At 45.9% G+C, this 23,079-nt stretch overlaps 1 protein-coding gene across 3 annotated transcripts in view; it reads right to left on the bottom strand.

The window, feature by feature from the left end:
- Nucleotides 1-22,500, bottom strand: part of MARCHF4 (membrane associated ring-CH-type finger 4) — a 99,563-nt gene extending 77,063 nt beyond the window's left edge. Inside the window, exons 1-2 of one of the 3 annotated variants that reach the window (XM_032693588.1) lie at nt 21,755-22,500; nt 20,437-21,640 (exon numbers count right to left, since the gene is read on the bottom strand). In XM_032693588.1, coding sequence (XP_032549479.1) covers nt 20,437-20,895 — 459 coding nt within the window. In that variant the 5' untranslated portion in view covers nt 20,896-21,640; nt 21,755-22,500. Of the gene's footprint in view, nt 1-20,436 lie in introns of all 3 variants that reach the window. The other 2 variants (XM_032693589.1, XM_032693587.1) reach the window with 2 other exon arrangements.
- Nucleotides 22,501-23,079: the final 579 nt, after the last annotated feature.

Genomic DNA, 23,079 nt, shown 5'->3' with positions numbered 1-23,079 from the left:
ATTCTGCTGCTAGAAATTGGTCAAGGAATTGCTGTTCCCAAGAAGGACAGAAGGGACCTTCTGCCCAGGTCAGAGCACCAGATCTGAAGGAGAGAGGAGGAAAAAGGAGAGCTATGCCTGGAAACAAATAGAAGAGTGAGAGGTGGGGAATCAGCTGGGGACCACGAGGTGGAGAGAAGCAGGATGATATGGGAGATTGGTGGTGATGCAGGGATAGAGCCGGAGCCATGTCAGAGGTACAGGTAAGGCAGGTGGTGGGCATAGACAGCACATCTATCCAGGCTTTTCCAAACCAAATTTTCACTGGTTCTATGTTAATTTGATCTCAAAAGTGCAGCAGGTGAAGGACAGCAATACCAACCTCCCTGACTTGAGTGGAGAGCACAGGAACCTCCTGGGCATCAGTCATGTGCCAACTGTTGCCACCAGTTCAAGAGGCCATGGCTTTGCTGCACTCATTAGGGCAGGCTCTCATCCTGGGCCAGCTCAGTCATTTAAAGGTCAATAAGACAGAAGTTGGGACACCACTGAGATGGCTGCAGGTACATCCACGTTTGAAGACAGGCGAGTGGGTGGGCTCACATCTCTGCATGTGTAAGAACCTTCTCCCCTCCACATCCTTCTCCAGAAAAAGAAGGGTAAAACCTATGAGCAGTGACACTGTAACCACTTCTCAATCCTCTCATCCTGTGGTTTTTGTAGGGTCACAGTATTTAGGTTGGGAGGTCTCTGGATTTCTTTAGTCCAACTTTCTGCTCAAAACAGGGCTGTTTCAAGGTTGCTCAGAGCTTCGTTTTGCCGAACCGTGAAGATGTCAGAGGACTGAAATCCTACCATATGTCTGGGCCTTTGTCTCAGAGCTGCTCCCCTCTCACTGTGAGTTTGTTTCTGTCTATCCAATGAGCATCTCCCTTGCTGCAACTTGTGCCACTGCCTCTTGTCCTTTCCTGTGCCCCTCTGGCTCCATGGTCTTTATAATCTGACTTTAAGTAGCAGAAGACAGCAGATTTCCCCTTTCATCTTCTTGTTGCCAGACTGAACAAGTCCAAATCCCTCCACCTCTCCTCACACATAATGTACTTCTATCCCTTTACCATTTTTGCATCCCCCACTGGACTAGCTCACATTGTCAATCTCTTTTATGCTGGGGGGGCCTTTGGGCACTGGGAAAGAAATCTCTGAAATTGCAGCCTGCAACCAACTCATACAGCCCTAGTATAGCCCTTCTTCCCAGGTTGTCCAGAAGACATTGCATCCCTGATCTAGGAACAACTTCACTGTCACTTGGCAAAAACTGCAAAAGGTGTAAGAACAACAATGGCATGCTCCATGCCTAAATGTGCCACTGACTTTCTCTGTCCTTTTACAGAGGTAAAAGGGACTCCCTCCTGGGATAGATATTCAGATGTCAGGCCAGGCAAGGAACTTGTTTTCTCAAAAAGCTGAGCCCAAAATTTGCTTTATCTCACTGGGCTGAATATAGAATAATCCCCTTGAAATTGCTGCAGTATATCTTCAAATGCCTTATACTTCATTGTTGCTAGAAGGGAATTGGTATCTGGATGCAATTCTATGCACAGTTTATGCTAAGTCTGTGCTGCCATCTTCCCCTTGCCCTTCCAGGTGTGCTGCCCTGCCCCTTCACCAGTGCTGTGTTGGTGACCAGGTGGTCAGATGGGGGAACTGATTCAACAGAAAGTCAATCAAAAATTTTAAAAAGTTGATTCTTGTTGGATCAAGTCCCTGGCTGCATAGAGAGTGGTGCTAGAGCTTGGAAACAGTGGAAATGCAGAGCTGAGATTGCTGCTCACTATAGCTGCAAGGACTGGCTCAGCTTGCTCATGACCACACATCACCAAGAGACTGGACAGTCACTCTTACCCTGAAGAAAGGTCTGTAGATAAGACTTCATCTTCTTTCAGTGACACCAACCTCTTCTTCAACTTCAGTGACACCTTTTTCTTTCCCATGGGAATGTCTCTGGTACTCCCGGCTGAATTGCTGTGCAGGGAGACACCACAGTGGGAGGATACAGTTTCTGAACTGACCTTAGCCTGACTATGCTCACGGTGGATATTTTACCTTCCAGCATTGCATGTCTTGTTTCATGCAGCCTTTACCCAGAGCAACTCATTTGTGCCAGCCATGCCCCCCCTCCATCCAGTCCCCAGCAAGGTGTCAGTCTTCCTTAGCAGAGGAGTGTGGGGTTTAGCTGATATAATTTCCCCAAGTAGTCTGGCTGAATACACAGTCCTGGTGAAGCAAAGGCATTCCAGGCCTTGGCTCAGTGTTGTGAACTGGGGCTCTCGTGCTGGCAGGGCCCTCCTGCTGGTATCCCTGATCTCAGGCAGGGTAGGGGCTCCCTGAGGTCTGAGCTCCTGAGAGTTTTCTCTCAGGACAGATGCACAGAAATACTTATCTTCATACTATGATCAGCCCAGCTCCCTCTCTAGAGGGGATCTCTGACTTAGAAGTTTCAAGGAGATCTAACTCCTCTTTATTATAAATATCCAGACATGTCAGTGTCAGAGGGAGATGCATCCCTCTTAATCCTTCCCAACAGCGTTAACTAAACAAGTCATGAAGAAATTAATTAAGTAAAAGAAAAAACATATTGAATATCTAGGAAAATGTCTTGACATTGAGTTGCCTTATGATAATCTCTTAAGGACTTGGGGGTGCTGGTGGTACTCCTGGCATATGGAAACAGGTGTAGAAAAGCAACAGAGAAAGCAGTGAGAGCAATGTGTAGGTACTGCAAAGTAAAACGAGGAAGGAAACAACAAGCCTTTGATATCTGTGGCACTGCTGGAAGACGGATAGATTCAGCCAGCTTGGATTTTAAAAAATCCCAATAATGTAAATTCCTTAAGTACAAGGCAAGCCTATGAATAAGATAAATCTCTTAGTCACTTTGCCAATGATATCCTTCTAATCTCATCCTTCCTCAACGATGCTGCTCAGAGAGTGAAACACTTAGCATAAATGGGTTTGCTGCTCAGAGCAATCACTCATGCCTCCCACTCTGACCTCAGGATTAGAGAAGTCCCCTGGATTAAGGATGTTACTATTTAGAGTCCAGGGTGAACCAGCTAAGCACAGGCTCAAGGGAACTTTCAAGTGATTGTAAGAGAGAGAGAAAAAGAGAAGGAGAGGCGAACAGGAGGCCACCACCATCTCAGGGAATTGCATGTCACACGCTGGTGTTGAACTGTACTTAAAGTGCTTACAAAGAGAAATGACCCAATAACAAGAATTATCAATATACGCATGGGAAAATAACAAACAGTAACTCAAAGGCCAACCAAACCAACTTTTTCTTTAAAAAATAAAAATTACATTGAACTGCTGATGCTGTTTCCAGAGATGCTGAGTGCCTTGGTCCCCAGCAGACATCTCTGTCTGCTGAGTAGGCCCAGCAGTTTGAAAGTCAGAGCCACGGGCTGCTGTACTGTCCCTCCCAAAACAGAGATTGGAAATGACCTGCTGATTAAAATGTGAGCTGAGAATCAGAGACGGATCCTCCATGCTCCTGAGCCCAAGAAGCATGGTGGAGCCATTTACACCCAAATGAGGAGAGCCTCAGCACCAGCTCAGATTTCAGACAGACTTGAGGCTACTTCATGGAGGTGGAAAGATCATTTTGAATGCCAAAAATAGGAAAACCATGTCGGTTGATCCAAATTACATCTAAGACCTCGATCAACCATTTGCCTTTTGCTTACCATTCCCTTGTATCACAGACTCATGCGAGAACTGCTCTCAGTACTACTTAGGCAGCATATACGGTAGTAAAGTATGTAATCCCTTAAAATACAAGAGCTTTCCTTACAATCTGTGCCTGTGTAAACCCAGACAAATATTTAATACATTCTTATCACACCAACTGGAAATAGTTTTATCATCTCTGACAGACACATGAATTTCCAGGAGCACCTGTCACACGTTTACTATTTCAGTCCCCAAGAACGGCTCCCTTTCATTATTTCTCTATGGACACCCCCTCTGCTAATGCTCTCCCCTCCCCATGGGAGAGTTTCCAGCAGCAATTCCAGTTGGATATTGGAAAAGGGGAAATAGGAACTTCTCAGAAGCCAGACTCTCGGTGTTTTACCAGGAGAAAGGTATCCTCATGCAACTTCTGCCTAGGTTTGCAGAACAGCATTTCTGGGCTTTGATTAATTAAAATACAGCAGCACGTCTTGCACAACTTTTGAACTCTATTTCTGTAAAAGATACGTGAGGCTGCAGGCTGTCTGTCACATTATGCATGTCCCCTGTGCCAAGACTGTAGTTTTCTATTTGACTGTAAGTCATCCATTAGATGTAAGACAATTATTATTGTTTTTTAGTGAGTCATTTTTCTCTCAGTAATTAGTAGTTGTCAGTTCAACTCAGCCCAGTGCTGATGTAACTCAGTGACTTCAAAGCTGTGTTTAAAGTCTCTTTTCTCCCACACAGCAGCTCACCACAAACAGTATCACTTTTCCTGCCTCGTCCACTGGAGCTGTGTTGCCCCATGGAGCAGTGTTGCACCCAGCCAGGCCAGCAACAAGAAGGGCTTGCTGTCTGAGCACGGAAGGGACTGCCCAACAGGAGAAGAACTTGGCCAAGAAAAGGCAGCTCACCTCTTTGACCCCATTTTATTGCTATATGCTTCAAATCCTGGCTGCGTCTGTCTTGCTATAAAAATGTCAGACTGTCTCTAACACTTATTTTTGCTCGCCGCTTCAGCATGGCCTTACTTGGCAACTTCTCCCATCTGTTTACTACTCTTCAATGTTGTGCATGCATTTCTGAATTGCTGTTTACTTATAATAATGTGAACAGTCAGCATTTGCAGAGCACCTAGCTTTGAAGTGGTTTTAGTGTTTTGTAGTTGAAGAAGGATCCCTTACAGCATTTCTAGAAAAAAGTGAAGATCTCCAGTGCTGCTTCATGGTGGCATGAAAGGGTCCTATGTATCACTACAGGTGAATCCAGGTCCAGAGAGACTATATCTAGATGTAGCAACTATATGAGCACTGGATGTCCTTGTCCCCGTATAATCGATGGAGGTCTAGTCAATGTTGACAGCAGAGCCCCGGGAGTGAGTCAGCTGAGCAAATGTAGGTGTCTAGCTCTCCAGCTCCACTGACTGTATTGACTAGGGGCACAATTATCTACCTCAAGAAGTTTTCCACTAAGAAATCATTGCGTGGGCATGAGTCAAGCTCTTGATTTTTCACTGCCTAGACATCCAGTCCACATGCAGACACCTACGTTGTGACACTCACATTGAGGTGTCTGCAATTCAGAGCTGTGTCCCACCTCGGTGATGTGCCCAGAATCACAGCTTATTTACAAAGCTCAGAGGAGAAGCTGAGATCCTTGGTTGCTTTTCATTCCCTTTCATCCACTTGAACTGGAAGAGAGACCTCCTCTAGTCAAGCCAACACCATAGGGGAACTACTCTAAAAGTATCCTCTTAGAGCCAGAGAGCAACCCTCTACCTTGGTTGGGACCTGTAATCAAGTGACCAAGCTGCCACCTTGATTCTAAAATCTGGGGTTTTTTAACACTGATCTCTAAGTTAGCTCTCATCTGAGAGGACTGTGTTTGCTGTTCAGTTCCCCACACTGTTCTGTCTATTTCTTTTTCTCTAGCAGGAAGGCAAACTCTGGCTCTGCAGAAAGCAGAGATGCCCCCCTCCGAGCACTCATGGAGGCAGGCCATGTGGTTTTCCTCCATATCACACTGTGCTATTTGCTTAGAGATCTTCTAACATGGGGTGAATACCACCCTGCCCGGGAACTTTTCTTTACCACTTGTACCATCCAGCAAGGGCTCACTACCATTTCATGGTCACAGCTCTGACATCCTAGTGTCAGAAAGTGCTCAAGCCTAAATCAAGTTCTGAAACATCCTTGTATCTTGGATCTTTCCAGGTCAGCCTGCTTTCATGACCTGGTGAACTTCCTGGATGGTTGGTCAGATGGAAAGATCTTTTTTCAGTGGGTGAACATCAAGCACTGATAAGAGGACTGAAGCAACAGAAGACATGCAGGCCTGATCTGTGAGCCACTGTGATTCAGCACAATTCTCATACACTGCTAATCTCCACACTGCACTGGACATGCCATGCACATACTACTGGGAGGAACAGCCAAAGTGCAGATCTGTAACTAGAAACGTACCAGTAGCAGCAAAGAGTAGTCACATTCCAAAGGAACACTTTCCTCACAGGGACATCCCTGGATGGGGGATCTCTTAGCTGCTGTGTTGTGTTTCCAGTCCTGGAGTGAGCTCAGCAGAGTCCTCCGGGAAAGTGCCTCGCAGCAGCTGAAACTCTGCTGCATCTGCTCTACAGCCCAGATGTGCACCATGCCATCGATCTGCCTTCTGCAGGAAAACGTGACCCTCAAATGACCATTTAATCTCCTTCTCAATCCAATTTGGCTCAGCCACGTGGCATCTGCTTTCTCCCACGCTGCCACAAACACACGTACAGCCAGTCCCTGCTCCATAGTGAGTGCTGGGATCAGCACACGCTGCGGCAGTGCCTGAGGGCTGACTGCTGCCTGGAGATCATGAAGAACCTCCAAAGACAGAAGGGTCATGGAGTGTGCTGGTGGGAACCCAGGTCCCTGACCCTCATGAAGCTCTGACCATCTCATAAAAGCCCCAAAGCCCAGAAGCAGAGCAATGCACAGCAGATACCTACCTCCAATGCTGCTGTGCGTATTTCAGGAGTGAAGGAAAACAGCTCAAGGCAATGTAGACACAGTGATTTAAAAGGAAACAGATTAAAGACGGTCACATGAATGTAGATGTGTCCCAGCAGTTGTGCCATAAGCATTGACAGGTAGATAGGTATCTTGCAAAAATCCCTCTCTCTCCCTTGACAAGATATAAATCACAGGAAGGGCTATTATTCATGCTGCAACCCACCCATTACATGTGAAGCTGTGTCAGAGAGTACCAAACAGTGTTGTCCAGAAGGACTCGTGGGTTTTACCTCACCCTGGGAACAAATACCACAGGGCAGTCTGAGAAAGGGGACTCAGTGGGTGGATATTTGTTCCAAAAACACGGTTAAGGCAGGCCAAATGGGAAGGATCTGGATGGTTTTCCCAATCTCTGTGCATTTGTGCAGCCTCCTTTTGACTCATCAGTATATCCAGCATACAAATAGCTACGGACCTTAGGAGCATTTACCTAGGGGTAAAGACCTTGGCCTGTAGTGGTGGTTGGTGAGTGTATGAATATGCAAAACAGCTGTCAGTGGAAGTGAGTTTTGAACTCCAAGTTGTTTCATTTCCAGCTGAGCACATTTTCTTTTATTTTACAGGATACAGAGAGAACATACTCTCTTGTGCCTAAGCACCACTCCTTGTCTCTGCAATACAACAGAACAAATAGCCTAATCAGGCCAAAATGCAGAGCATGCTGAAAAACTGGGAACATTCAGGATGTAGTTAAGAGAAAGTGGAAATCTCCCCTGTAGCCCAGGAGGGCTGGTATTGCTGCTCCAATCACATTGCTTAGGGGTAGAGAAAAGACAGAGAGTTACATTCTCCTGTTGGAGAGGGATAAGTTACAGATCTCTGACCCCCATTTGAAGGAGACACAAACGTGGAGAAAAGCTGAACTGGGATACAAAGAAAGAAGGAGCTAATGAATGCCACTGGACTTTTTTGGTGGCAGTGGGATAGTCTGTGGGAACGAATGAGTGAGGCTCCATGAGGTACAACATGGCCTTGTGCTGATCAGAGAAGCAGAGCATGTGTTTTCCAGCCTCGTCTGCCCCAAGATCATCCCCCTGCATCTTCTGTTTCATCACAGAAGCCCAATCTCAGTAGCCTTCTCACATCTTTTACAAGGAAAAATAGCTGGATCCAACCCAAACAGAAAACAGAGCCACGCTATGGTAGCAAACCTCCTGCCAGCTTCAGAGATTGCGACATTTGCCCCATATGTTTCTGATCCTCCCAAACACACGCAGAGCAGCTCAGTTACACACACACACATTTGTATGCCTTTGCAAATAATCTCTGATGTGGGGCCTCTCAGACTGCTCCTTAGAAATCCATAAGCCTGTAGCAGTCCCTGCATCTCCTTTGGCTTACTACACCAGTAAGAACTTCTGAAGAGTCCCAGCAGCTTAGCTCGCTTTCCTACTGACAGATGCACTTTGGATGCCTCTGATCAAAATTCCTCCTCTTGTTAAGTTGCACAGAATTATTTCTGATATTCTCTCTGCCATTCATTATCACTTAACTGGTCTACAATTGTTCCCCTGGTCACCTGGCTCTCCAATCCAGCTGAGTTTGCTACAGTGATGGAGTGACATGTAGGATTCTGCAGGCTTGGGGAAGAGGTGCTGCCATCAACTACCAATTACCAAAGACACTGGTCCAGGCTTTCAAGCCATCCCAGCTAGTGTTGCATCAACCTCCTCTATGACTGTGCTGCCTGAAGGGCAAGTACCATTCAGCTGTGTGTGACTGCCCCGTTGGGAAGTGCCCTTGAAAGAGGCCGACTGAAATAACAGATCTTGGACTGGGGTCAGTGGAGAAGCCTCTAAAACTTTTACTATGCAGTTCCTTTGTTTTCCTAAGTGTACCGTTTTCTGAAATACTCTGGTACTGCACTCAAACTTGCTAGCTCAGCTTCTGCTGGCAGATGGATCTTTTTCTTGTCTTTTTGTAAACAAAATTAAGAACAAAGACAACAGCAAAACCAGAAGTTTTCAGAGCAATGGACCCAAACGGGTAAGTTCCCCCTGAACTGAACGTGGGAGTAAAGTGGCTTCTTTGATATCTAGTAGTTGTGGACCTGTTATGACAATTCCCTTCCATGGCACCACAAACCCAATATGGGGGGTATGCCCCCTTGGCAACTCATAAGAGCTTAGGAGTTCTGCAGCCTTTATTTATCAAAGGTGGCTGAATTTGGCAGAGAAGTTTAAATGTCACAGAGTGTATCTTGTGGACATAGAACTGACATGGAGAACTATTGATGCTTAGGGAAGCAAGTAAGAAAGAGAGAAAAGAATATTTTTCGGTTTTATTAAAACTCATCTTGGGACAGGTTTTGAACAGCTTTCCAGGCAAATTACTTGAAGGCAGAAAGCAAAAATGGCCTGTAGAAAGGAGAATGGCTGTAAGCTTCCAGAAAGCAGCAATTGAAACATAATGCTTCTGTTTGTTACAAAGAAGCTAATGGAGGTTTTCGCAGTAATTAGACATTGTATAATAAATTTCAGTTATATTGCACATTTTTGAGGATTCCTAATTTTTCAAAATCTGCTTTTGTAAAGTTGAAAACCTTAGTTACAGATCTCTTTTCGCTTATCCTTCTGTTCAATTTAAAAAGAAACAGTTCTTGCTCAATCAAGCTTTTCTACCACCAGCATTTCTATAAGACTCAGATTTGACATAGTATCACCTCTTGGAGGTTTAGTGATTATTGGATCAAGAAGTGTCCTGGCTATGACAAAGAGAAATATCTGAGCCTTTGCTATTATTAGCAGTGTTTGTTCTCATTCTTCAAGCTATAGAGGGGCAGCTATTTTCCCTTGCTATTTATCTGACTACCATTACAAAAATCTCAGCCCCTGTGAAAATCCATCCTGGGGAATTAGAGCAGACATTTAATCCTATCTTTTGCACAGCTCTTCCTAAAATCACTGTAAAAGCTAAGGGGAGATCTTACTGCTATCTTCAGCCACCTCATAGAAAGGTACAGCAAGAAAGCCACTCTTCTCCAAGCTGCATGGTTACAAGACAAGAGGAAACAGATACAATTTGAAACATAAGAAATACGATTATAAATAAAAAATAGAACCCTCATATTTTCACCATAAGGGAGGTCAAACATTAAACCAGGGCCAGAGAGATGTGTGGAATAACTGTCTTTGGAGCTATCCAGCTCTGGATATCTGGGTATCTGATCTGGTCAGATCTGCTTGAGTAGGCATTGAACAAAATGACCTCCTGAGGTTTCTGCATCCGAAATTATTCTGAGTTTGTGCGATTTTGTTTGATCTGAGCTACAACACTCAGAATTGTCACCATCACCTGACATTTGCATCACCTGCCTGAGCACACCTTCAAAGAGATGAGGCTCTTGTCTGGTATCACCAAGAAAAAGGTGAAAGAAGAAATCTTATGAATAGATGCAGGTTGGGAAGGCCAAGGACTCTCCTGCAGATTTCACACATCTGCAAGAAGGGCAAGAAATTGATCATAAGGAGTGGGGAAGAGAATAACGATGGCAGCTGGGCCAGGTCATGACAGTTTAGCAAGCTGGACTTTATGTAGGATTCCTCACTGCAGGCTATGGGGGCCGTAGAAATGTTTTTCTTAGAAATGATGTAGCCATCCCATGTATGAAGAAAATTTTCCAAATGTGGGTTAAATGTAGGTGACAGCACTTCTGCTCTCATATGTCAGAGGAGGCTATGAACTGTGTTTTTCCTAACTAGCTGAATCCCATGAGTGTTTTTCCAGGCTGAAAGTTTCTTCCTTTTAATCTGATGTGGAATAAAACTGTCTTCAAACACAGAACTTCTTCCATGAGGGAAATCTTCTCTGCCAGCTAGCCCAACGGTTTTTGAAGCTGGTTTCTAAGGATGCACAGAGTAAACAGTACTTTCTTTGACAGAAAAGACAAAAGTTGATATGCATAGACAGTTTTAGTTCTCTTGTTTCCCCAGATTTTCTCCTTGGGCACTGCAACAATTTCCCATTGTTGGGAGATCTGAAAATCAAGATGGGATATTTCTTCTCCAGTCCTTGCACAGCTATTAACCTTCAAGCAGGAATTTCACTCAGGGAACTTATTTCATTGCTATTATAGAGAGGTTCAGACTAGACTGGCCCAATAACTCCCTCTGGCCCTAAATCTTGTACGACTGCATGTCTCTTCAATGTTAAGGAAATGTTGGGGTTTTATGTCCTAAATGTGAACTCTTTAGGGCAAGAAAAGCCTTTGCTTCACTTCTTGGTGCAATGCTTGACATACTGACATCCTGTAAAGGTTACCATAGTATTAAAATAAAGAATGGTCTAGAGGCCAGAAGCACCCATAACTCTCCTTCTGCCTCTTGTGCAAACCCTCTTTTTAATTACTTAACTGCTATTTCTCTCCGATACAGTATTTTATTATTACCTACTTTTCTTGAATGCTCCTCTGATCCGTCTTAATGTTCTTTTAATATCACTTGGAATGGGATAATAATATTCTTGTACTTTTCCAGCACTTTAAATCCTGACATGTCCTAGTGTGCTTGACAAGGAGAAGAGGGAAGTGCTTCATTCATCAGACAGTGCAAGGTCATGCAACATATGAGACAAGCTGAGAAGAACACCTGACACAATTAAAAGCAGTGGGGTGTTTGGAGGGGCAGCTTTAGCCCATCACCCCCCAATTTGCAGAAAGTGCAAACCATCCATTGAACTTTAGTTCACCACCTGCATGAAATTGCCAGGGGAGGTGCTGATGTGATGTGGGTGAAGTGTCAGCGGGATTCCTGTGTGCTGATGCTGTGTGTTATGTCTTCAACAGATTCTTCCACACAGCTTTCTTAGCTCTCCCAAAGAATGAGAATTGGAGTGAAAAACAATACAGGACCTGTCTTGGTAAGGACAGGGAACACTGATGGGCAGGGGCATGCACATGGAAGTTCTTGGAAAACCATTTCTTCCATCAAGATACCAGTCAAAGAAGTGATCTGCTTGGTTTTGACTCAAGGGAAGCAGGGCAATGCCTGTGCTAGGAAGTTGGAGAAAAAGGTATCACAGAAGCGAAAGCAAGAAATGAGGATGTGAGCAAGTATCTGTTATACCCTAAAGTAAGCAAATGAAGACCTGGGCACAACATGAATACACAACAGGGAAATGAGAGAAAAGAATCTCAAGGTGAGGGTAGGGTTAATGCCCAAGTGACAGTGCTAGTACAAGAAGGTGGAGGAAATGTGAGCCACCCGATCCATAAAGTGATTGGAGAAGCAGGAGAGAAGTGGGTGATGGGGGCAACATTTCAAGCAGGACTGGCTACAGCCCTAAATCTGTCAGGAAAGTCGTATTCAGCCTTGCTGAGAGTGGCTTTAACTGGGGCAGAGAGCAGACACCTGAACTGAAGTAATGAGGATCCATTTGCTCCTCTTCCACATGGCTATAAACGGGCAATGACAGGACCAGCCCCAGCCATAAGTCTTATCTATGGCAGTCAAGGGATGCTTTAAGAAAAGCACAGAGTCAGGATGGACAACTGCCCAAGAAGCAGCTCTGAAGGACAAGGAGACTGTACTGGATCATGAGTTTAGTAACAATCAATAATCTTCTGCTGTTCCATAAATAAATAAATAGAGCAAACATTACCCTGGAATGGATGACTTCTGTACCTTGTTAAACAGGATTCAAGACCTTTCTGCACTGCTCAGCACTGACAAGGATTCAGCTGGAGAATTGTTTCCAGTGCATTTAAAGTAAAATATGGACCACTTGGGGAGAGTCCAGAGGATAACACCAAGGATGATTAGCAGTCTACAAAACAGGTCATAAGAGCAAAGGTAGAATTGGAATTGTTCAGCCTAGAGAAGAACAGGGAATGTTATGGTTTCAATTGTCACCTGAACTTGTGAAGTCCTGAAAGGATGAATTTTCACTGTGTAGCTACTGGAAATTACCTTCAGTTACTTACTGAAGTAAAGGTAAAAATAACAAGTAAAGGTAAAAATAATCTGTTGTCCTCCTAATGGGAGGGCAAGAAGAAATGAGCTGCAGCAGGAAAGACAGATTCTCCAGCCATCCTTAAGAACTGGTTAGATCAGCCTCAGGATTTTGGATGGATGGACTCATTCTCTTGAGACCTGGGCATTGGCCTATGCTTGGGCATGGATTAAGAAACAGAAGCTAAACCCACATAGTTCCCGGGGTTACAATGGCAGTCACAAGGAACAACTTGACAGAGGATGCAGCCACAGGACTCTCTTCAGGCCATGAGGGCAAACACCTACAAATGCTTAATGCACTATAAACCTTAAAGATGCCTCTAACACTCATCTCTTAGCTAATGGCACAGACTTTTGTGCGGGAAAGGTGACCCCATGGCCTTATCTTAAATGTAAACACACTGTCAATCAAGCAATCCTTGGTAAACATCTGCTAAAAGCGACATGCAAAGACACTACAAAGACAATAGCAGTCTTTGGCCTCCAAACTGGTGGAATATCAAGTTTATTTTCTCTCCTGTTCTGCAAAATTGTTCTGTCTGTGGACCTGCTGGTCTAAATGTCTGTGATTCCATAGTAAAAAGTAAGTCTGAAAGTCCAATTCTCCAACCATAATGGAAGTTTGCCAGGAAGTTCTTCTACAGAGGAAACAAAACTTTTTCAGGGTTCCTTTCAAGATTGAACTACCCCATCCTCCACGGAGTTTACACAGTTTTCCCCAAGCACAGCCTGGTTTCTCCAACGAACACAAGGCACTAGTTGTAGGAAAGACTAAAATAATACGTAAACCATATTTTTGCTTATCATTCTCCCATTCTGTACCATCCCATCCCTCACTCCCCACACAGGGAAGCAGGTTAAACTTGTGTTACTGTTTTGAGTCATGTCATCAGTGTTCAAGCTGCACACAGAGAAGGCTTGGATATGATGGTAAATAGGCCATAGGAGAACTTGTGCAGAGTAGAACCAGATAGGATGGGTGGGGCCAAGATCTGCTGCGTGAATTGACTTTAGCCAAGAAGGGAAAGAAGAGGAGGTGAGAGAAAACCACTAGAGACTGTAAAGGAGAAATGACATGAGAGAAGAAAATACGTGTGAGGATTTCAGGGTATGGGCCCTGTCACTGCAATCAGTCTGCCCACCATGACTTTGCCTTATCACTTCTCACAGTGGGGCATGGGGGGCAGCCCATTTATTATCTACATACATTTTCAGGTCTTGCTGTTATTTTCTTCATCAGAAGAAAGTCATCACTCATCACTCTTCGCTGCCAAGAATGTAATCTGTTCTACTGCAACCAGTGATAAATCAGAAAAGGATAAAAGGTAGGTTGTGAAAAGATGGGGGAAGATAAGAAAATCTTCGGCATCAAGCAATTCATTTTAGGTAAGCAATCCTGATTAACAAAGGAAAAGGAGAAAGATAAAAAGTTAACAAGCTATTCTGTAAGTCTGGTTTCCCATGGAAACCATATGATGATGGGGTTGTTCTTTTTTTGTCTGATGGGATACACATTCCTGTTAAAGCAGTTGTTCCATCTGAAGCTTTGTCCTCCATGTCCTGCAGTGTCTACCACAGACAGTGCTATAATCTCTCCCACAACAGGACATTTCTAGCTTTCCTCTTCTTTATCCAGCTAGTTTTCATGAAACTTACAGGAATTTAATGCCTTTCAGATCTCTACTCTCTGCCAAATCTGGTTGAAATTAGCCAGTCGGTTGAGGAGAGCTGATGAGCATAAACTGTAACAGCTAACACCACCCCATGGCTTTATTCCTTTAGCAATCAGCTAATAAAAGGATGGGATGGCCACAGATATGAACCAGTAACAATTTTAGTTATTCCTTATCTTATTATCTTACTCCAGCCTAGGAGTGGTGGAGACACGTGCAGCAGACGCATAGGACACGCAGAATCACAGATTTTTGGCACAACCACATTTCTGACTTCTGGACTGGGTCAGCCTTGAATGGAAAAACACAAATGTGAGCAAAAGGCTGCCACAGAGGAGGCCCTTGCCAGGAATGAATTTTTGCTTGAAGGACAACCTGAATGCAATTCAGTTTTGTATGAACAGAGCCCTTCCAGGAGCAAGCGTTGCCTTTGTGGAAATAACAGTGACTCTGCAGATGCAAACAATGGAGCTACATGCTTTTGCATTGCTTGTTCTGTCACTAACTGACATCAGCCACTGGTAATCATGGCCTGAAATGTATATTTAAGAAACAGTGACATGAACACAGACAAGTTCCTTCATGAAGCCTTTTATATGGGGAAAAGTGAAAGAAAAGAAAAACTGCTGCTCAGGCTAGCTAGTGGCACCGAAATAAATGGGTCAGGCATCAGAGTTTCAGCAGGCACAGAAGGTGAAAACCCTGTCTTCTGGAGCAATTAAAAGTCAATGGGATTAGTGGCTTTCACTATTATTTATAGAAACCCTGCTGTGTGCACAACATTATTGAAATACAGGGGTCAGGTCCCTGCTACTGGATGCCTACACTTTTGCTGTTGAAGTTAATGGGAGCTTTGCCAATCAACTCTGTAGCAACAGCATCTAAATCTAAAATAGACGGCATCCTGGGCTCCATTCAGTTGATGGCTCAAGCAAAGCTTTTGCCAAAGCCAAGAATGGTCTGCCTACACAGCACAGATTTGATCCTGGGACAGATGAAACAGGAGAATTAGCTATAGAGGCATTAAGATTCAAAGATGGGAAGGCAGAGAGGTGGTCTGAATGTCACAGGAAGCATCTTCTCTTCCCTTCTGTCATAAATTACAAAATACAGATTGAAATCTAAACAGCTGCATCCCAAAATCTCTTAGTCTTCAGTTTTAGCAGGACTGGCTGTTTTCCAATGAATGATTCTCCTTCTAACACCAAGTTAATGAACCCTGTGGGAACACACCTATGAAAGGACATGGATGGGAACCCTGCAGTGTCATTGTTTGAAAAGAGCATCCTGATGGTCTAGCCAGTTTGGACAGATCCCTTGAAATACCAGCATCTCCATTCCCAAGTTTTCCTGGCTTTGGACATGGTTGTGATGATGGTTGCACAGTTGTTTCTTCTTCCACTCATTCATTATCACACCTGTGCCCTGCATTACGCCACAGCCTGCCTCTTTTTGTCTCACTCCAGAAAACAGGTACCTGATTCTCCTTGATCTTACAGTGTTGTAAATCAGAAATCAGGCATCCCGGAGATCTCCTGCACTCCTCTGTGCTGCTGAGAGACCAGTCTGTAGAGTGGCAATATTTTCTGGCTTAGCTCATGCCTTTTCTGCAAATCCTACTAGGCAGGGGGCTAAAGATGCTTTTTGCCTGTGCCTGGAACAGGAATGGGGCTGAGATTCTCAGTGGTTATTTCAAGCAACACATGCTAATGACCAACAGTACTGACTGTTCACTGATCCTACGTAGGGCCTCCAAGAATGTGTGTTAATCCAGACTGAGTAATTTAGGCTCATCTTAGCTCTAAAGAAGTCCTGAACATGGCAAGTGCCTTGATGATGAAGACATTACATTACATGTGCATGAAATACAGACATGCACCTGCAGAGGAAGATCCCACTGGTTACACACAAGAGGCTGGTGAGCTGTGGGGCTAGACACCAGCCCCAAAGCTTTGCTCCTCTTCCGTCTTACCCTGATCTCTAGATTGGCTTCAGATGTGAAGCGTGAACATTACTCTCAGAAGTGTTATCGTTAATTGTTCTGACACTAAGTAGTCTTAATAACCACATGGCTTTACAATCACTCATTAAACTTTAGCTCCTTGTCTTGCTGATGTCCTGCAGCAAGGAGCTCCACAGCCTAATTACATATCACATGGAAATGTATGCCCTAATATCCATTGTAAATTGTCTTCCCTTCCAAATTCCTTGAAGGTCTTCATGTTCTCATATTAAGGAGTTGGTGTCCCAAAAGTCTAGAGGGAACTTTGGTGGGAAAGATAGTCTATTTTCAAGCATTTCTATCAAATACTGAGCTAAGTCCAAGCCTGCGAGCAAAATAGTCCACAGACTGTTCTCTCTGATCCTCCTTATCCAACCAAATCTATCTGCACTGACTTTTCAAATCTCCATCCTTACAGCATCTTTCCTCAGAACAGAGAAATAGAGAAATGCAGACTGAAACTGATAGGGAAGAAAAGATGTACACACACTCTAGCTGACAATCTAACAAGCAATCCTTGAAATATATGGATTTCCAAATTATCTCAGTTTTATTTAAGAACGCTTTTCTATTTATTTTTAGCACAGCTAGCATAACTTCTGAGATCCCAAACTCCACAGTACTGCTAACTCCTTGTGACATGGGTAAACAGTTTATCCGCTGATGTGAAGGGACTTTTCACCCATGTTTTTTCCTGCTCATCTCCACAACTTGCTCTCAGCTTGGAATCGTACCAAATACTGTGAAACATTTGTGAGAGCAGAGCTCATCTTCATTTCTTTCTCTTGCAGAACATTGTCAGAGATCCAGGAAAGCAGATAAAATTCTGCAAACACTTAGCACTACCCAAAACAGAAGAAAATACTCCAGCATTTTTCTCTCTCCAGAGCTTTGCCGTTCAATCCATAGTCTCAGAATTTCCTGACACAACGGTGCGGGATGTTCAGTCATTGAAACCTTTGAAAATGCCGAGCAAGTCCCCGAAAGGCAATGCCATTACCAAGTGCAGAGTTCAGTCTCTCAGCTTTCATGATGTTAAGCTCTCATTTCAATGAAAGCAGTTGCCTTTTTCAGCTGCCAGACCTGCTGGTCGTGCCCTCAAATGGGAGCCCAGATGCTGTGATCCCCTGATCACCAGATCCACTCTTTCTTGTCTGCAACCTGCGTTTCTCTTGAGTAACATGCAAGGATCAGAACAGTTTCACAATAATGAGCTTTCCTCCTTCCTACGGTCCTCAGCACATTTTTAAATGAAAGAATCAGCTTACCCATAAGAGCCACAAACACACACGAGGAGCTTAAGATATAAGCAATTCAGTAGCCTGAAGTATCATGCATGTTGGGCAATCATAAATTTAAAGTGAAAATCCCTACTGATTTTGTTTTGCATTATATACTAAGTAAAACCTATTGCAAAGCCAGATTACTAAGAAACCTTTTTGGCTGTTATTTTGGTTGGGGTTTTTTATATCGAAACAGGATTAAAACTTCTTTTGGAGACTCACTGTCATTTTATCTGGGTAAATAAGCTTAGAGTACCTAACAGTCAATTTATAATGATGGCTTTTGTTCTTGGTACTATGATGCAGCCCTGTAAATTTGCCCACAGCTGCAGCAGTTTCAGATGGTTTTGACAGGTAAATAAAACACTGTTTATATCTGTCATTGTCATTAATCTACAGAGTAAAGAACTAGCAATTATATTTTGTTTCCAAGCAGATAAATTTTCATACTGATCTTGGCAGAGGTGGTAGAGAATAATGTGCATCTATGACTTTTATAGTTGTGAAAGTCCAAAACATGAAGAGTCTTTGCTCAGCTGTTGAGTTGGAAAACAAATGCGAAACAAAGACTAAACCAGTAATAACCACCATAATAACAAAGAAAAGGAATTTGGGATTTAGCCCTGTTGGATTTTTACTGACATAAGGGCCAAGTAAACCAAAGTACAGGTCTTGACATCATCTGCACCAATTCAGCACTCAGTTATTCTGAAACATACTTCCAGGAAGCTGTGTCAGGATCTGGGGATCTGGCTGTGCTTTAAAACCTCATGATTTGGGCCTCCATAATATGCTTCCCAGCTGCTGCAGGGCAAAGGGTTTCAGATACTCCTCAAGCTATGCTGGTGAAGAAAAAATTATTTACAGAATAAGGTAAAGCTCAAGGACGAGTGGCAGAATCCAGCCATAAGTGTCTTATTATATTGGTCAGAAAGTGTGAGAAGCAAAAAGAAGAGAAATCCTGGTGAAACTATATTAGATGCCAGTCACGTCTGCCCAGCTTCTCACTCAGGTAGGCTGGCAGATGGTCAGCAAATAGTCTCACTTTTACAATGCAACCTACACTGGTTTTCAGTGTGAAAATTAGCATCCAATTATTTTCAAGCATTAATGTTCTCCAAGGAAGCGAGCTACCTTTATTTTAATTCTGCTTAGGTTCTATTTGCTCTGACACGTAAGCCAATCTTGCAGATGCTACGTCTCATGTACACAGGCAGAATGGCAAGCCAGGGAGGAGTACTAGAAATGTAGAATAATGCAAATTCCCAGGGAGTGAATTGCATGGCTTCCAACTTTTAGAAGAGATGTGAAGAAGACAAATAAGTGAGGAAGGCATACGATATCTCCAAAAAAGAATTATTTTCCCCACCCCCATCTAAAATCCTATGATCAAAACTGTCTCACAGCATAAACCATTAGAGATGGCTACTGAGAACCGAGCTGTGACCTATGGGATCCTTGGTATGACACATCCAGCAAGGCTGTGGATATTGGGATGGGTTGATGGCAGGCCCTGCTTCCCCCAAAGAAGAATGGAAGCCTATTCCACACCTCCCAGCCCCCATCACCACCATCCTTAGACCAGCATAAGGGAAGGCACGATCGCTGCATTACAGATGTAGGTAGCTCTGGGAAAGGTAGGATGTGTGCCAGAGTGTGGCCACTCTCAGATGAGAACTAGCTTTCCTTAGCAGGGCACACGGGTCCGTGAAGGGGAAAGAAGACATGGGGCAAACCTCATTCAAGATTTCAATGTATTACCTTACATGCCAGAATCTGTGCCCAAAATGGAAATAGTATCAGTAGAGTCAAACCTCTTAACCCTTTCCCATGCAAAGATCCCCTATTAAGACAGTTAATGGGACTATCCCAAGTAGTAAAGGTTATCAGCATATATGGGCTTGATCCCACAGAGGTCTGCAGCCTTCCTTGTCACCTGCAAGCCATGTCGTGTTAGGTACAAATGTTGCTGGATACATCACTATAAGGAAGTTGCCAGCCTGAAAGTGCATGACCTGCTTTTAATTGTCATTAAATATGGAGAATAATGCCCCAAGGTGGCATCTTATGTTCTAGCACAGTTGCATTTGTTTCATTCTCCTGTGTGGTGTAGGGAAACTTCACTGGCCTAACCTCAGTCTGTTCCAACAAGCATCTCAAGGCTCAAGCTTCAACAGCTACAGTTGTAACCAGACAGTTTTCTCCTCCAGCTAGTGCAACTGGGAGCATGGGAGCAAGTGGAGCACCTGCAGAGCTCCTACTAGCTGTCCCCTGGGAACCACTGAAGTGGAGCTGTCTCCTGCCACATGTCTTTGTACAGACTGAAGCTGTATTTTTAAAAGCAAACAGCACATTAAACTCGTCCTTTGCATCACTTCTGGTATCATTGCAACTGGGCACCCACAAAGCAAGGAAAAGCCCCCCTTGCTGAGCTCCGCTCTGCTTCGTGAAGGCGTCAGCGCATCCCTCCCATGCCACAGCTGTACAGCTCTGAGGCTGGGCATGGGCTCCCGGGGCAGGACTGCTGGGCAGCAGAGAGGGATGGAGCAGGCCTCCACCCCACACTTCCCGGGGAAACACTACCGAGGTGCAAAATCCTAAAGCCCAGGGCCTGGGCAGAGGGCAGAGGCTCCACGGCTTTCGGGTCCTGCTCCGAGCACCAGTGACATCCCTGCAAGCATCAGGCCCCGCGTCCCGCAGGCTGGAGCATCGCTGCCATCGGTACCCCCGCCCCGGCGCCCACTGCCCGCGGCCGCTCACCTGCTCGGGCCCCTGGAAGCAGATCCTGCAGAGCGGGGTGCGGATGCCGCTGTCGACGCTGCTGCCCAGCGAGTATCGGTCCTCGGCCTTGCCCTTGCCGAAGTCATCCGAGGAGGTGCTGCTGGGCAGGGAGGCGGGCGGCTCTCCGGCGGGGCTGCCCCACTCCTCGGCGGCCGGGCTGCCCGCGCCGCCGCCGCCCGCCGCCGCCCGCCAGCCGGGCCCGCGCCCCCCGGGCGGAGCGGCCCCCGCCGCCGCCTCTGCGCCGCCGGGCATGGGGAGCGGCGGCGGCGGGGAGGGCGGCGGCGGCGCGGGGGGTCTCCGCAGCAGGAAGACCTTCAGGTCATTGAAGAGCATGCGGCAGCGGCACTTGAGGAGGCCTTGGTTTCGCAACATCTGTCTCGGACGGAGGAGCCCGCAGCAGCAGTAGCAGAAAATGCCCGCGCCGGGTGGTATTAACATGTGCCTTTCCTTGGCAGGCGGGCACGGGGGGGAAAAGAAAAAGGGCAGGAGCCGGGCGCCCCGCGGCCGGGGGGCTCCGCGGCGGCCGCAGTGCCCGGGGGGGCTCCGCTGGCCGCCGGGGAAGGGACAAAAGCAGAGCCGGAGGGCGAGGGGGCGGAATCCCCGGCAGCCCGCTGCAACCCGGCGGGGATAGCCACTGAAAGAAAAATCCACACCAGAAAAAAACCCGACTCCGTGCTGCTTGGGGACCCTTTGCTCCCCTTCCACAAGTTTGCTTAGAAATCAGCGGGAGGAGGAGGAAATAAATCTCCCACGCCCGAGGGTCCAGGGGCGCAGGCAGCGGGCTCGGGAGAAAAGCCCCCGATCAGCTCTCGCAACTCCTAAGCCTGTAAAAAAGAAGGGTCCACGTCTCCGGTGGGTGTGGGGAGGAGGGAGAATATGGTTCTCTCGACAGTATTTGGCATCTCAAGTAATTTTCCTTTTTCTTCTATTTTGTAATTTTTTTTCAATTAAAAAATAAAACCTGATCACACGAATCCTGGTGTCAACCCAGACAAAATAGCAGCTGGTCTGGCTATCAAAATGCAAAATTGGTAGCTGTTGTTATTATCAAAATTGCCTCTTTGACAAAAAAGACCTTCACATTGTTTGTGGGAAAACACCCTACGTTTCCAACACTGTACTCCCAGGTGGCTTCAGATTTTACCGTTGCCTTTAAAAGATTTCATTGTAAATATTAAAAGTCCTGAAAGAAATGATTAGCATTCAATGAGCTTAATCCCAGAGATACTGAGACAAATATATTTTTATATATATAATATATATCATATATATTTTATATATATTTATATATTCTGACCTTCTCTATTCCAGCAGCTGTCTGGACCACACAAAAAAAAAAAAAAATCAGAGCGAAATTGGTAAGGGAAGGCGGCTGTATTATTCCCTAAGCTGTTACCATCCTGGACCAAAAAACCCCGTCGAAATCGAATCTATTCTTCGCATGTAATTGACCGGGGAAACGTGGATCTTACATGGTCACGTTTCCTTTCCTCCTTTCACAAAACAGGAACGTCATCAAACGCATTGGCAGCTTGTACAGACCATTGTGGATGGCGAGGCGGCCAGGACTCTATCAGCAATTGCAGGAACCTCCTTTTGATGCATTGGACGAGGCTCCTTCTTTCTCTCCACCACCGTCCCCACCTTCATTTTCCTCCCCTTCTGTCCTCCTCCTCTGACTGTTGCTCTCTCTCACAGGCATTGACATTCAACCATCGCAAGTCTGTCGCACTCTCGCTGTCAGGAAAAAAAAAATCGGAGCAGATAATTCTCTTCTTCCTCCTAAAAGGCTGGGATAAAGCACAATGCGCCAGACACATGGGGCAGCATGGCTTATTTTTCGTGCGGCTCCTACCGCTTTGGCAACATCGAGCTGGTGTGTGCGTGTGTGCCTTCCTCTCTCAGCAGCAGCCTCCTCTCCGCTCTCCCATCCGGCTTGCCGTGATGATGTTGCTGTTGCTACCTCCCTTGGATGCAATGGGGAAGGCAGATTGTTTGCAGTGCGAGCAGGATTTGCAGGAAGGGAGGGGTGGAACGTGGAAGCGCTCTCCTCCCTCCCCGGCTCAAAAAAAAAAAAAAAAGGGAACGAAGAAGCAAAAAGGCGGAGTGAGGAGGGGGAGAATCAAGGAATCAAGGGAGGAATGGGGCCCTTCCCAACCTTTGATGCCCCGGGCTGTCGGCTGCCTGCGAGAGCCCACGCCGGGGAGGAAGGGGAGGAGGGGCGGGGGAAGGGGCTGGGCGGGCGCTGCGGCTTCAGCACCACGGGGCGCGGACAGCTCCGCCGGGCGGGGCGCGGCGTCTCCGCGCTGCGCTGCGCCTCCGGCCCGCTCCCCGCCCGCCCCCCGCCCGCGGCGGACCCGGAGTCCCGCACCGGCCCCGCCGAGCGCAGCACTGCGGGACGCGGCCCTGCCGCCTCAGAGGAGCCGGAAGGCAGCGAAGCCTCTGCGCCTCGGCGTGTTCCAGGCTGGTTTCCACCTCCCTCGCACCGCTGCGTGGACCTGTGAAACACGGGAACTTCCAGGGGCAGGTGGCAGCGGCCGCGCGTTCAGTGATGTGTCGGGCAGTGGTGCCGGCTTTACAGGTTCCCAGCAGGAAGCCGAAATACCACCAACAAACTTTTCC

This window comes from Chiroxiphia lanceolata, chromosome 7 (assembly GCF_009829145.1).
Source record: "Chiroxiphia lanceolata isolate bChiLan1 chromosome 7, bChiLan1.pri, whole genome shotgun sequence".
NCBI lineage: Eukaryota > Metazoa > Chordata > Aves > Passeriformes > Pipridae > Chiroxiphia > Chiroxiphia lanceolata.
Note: the sequence above shows the minus strand (reverse complement) of the source record. Positions and strands in the feature narration are given on the sequence as shown.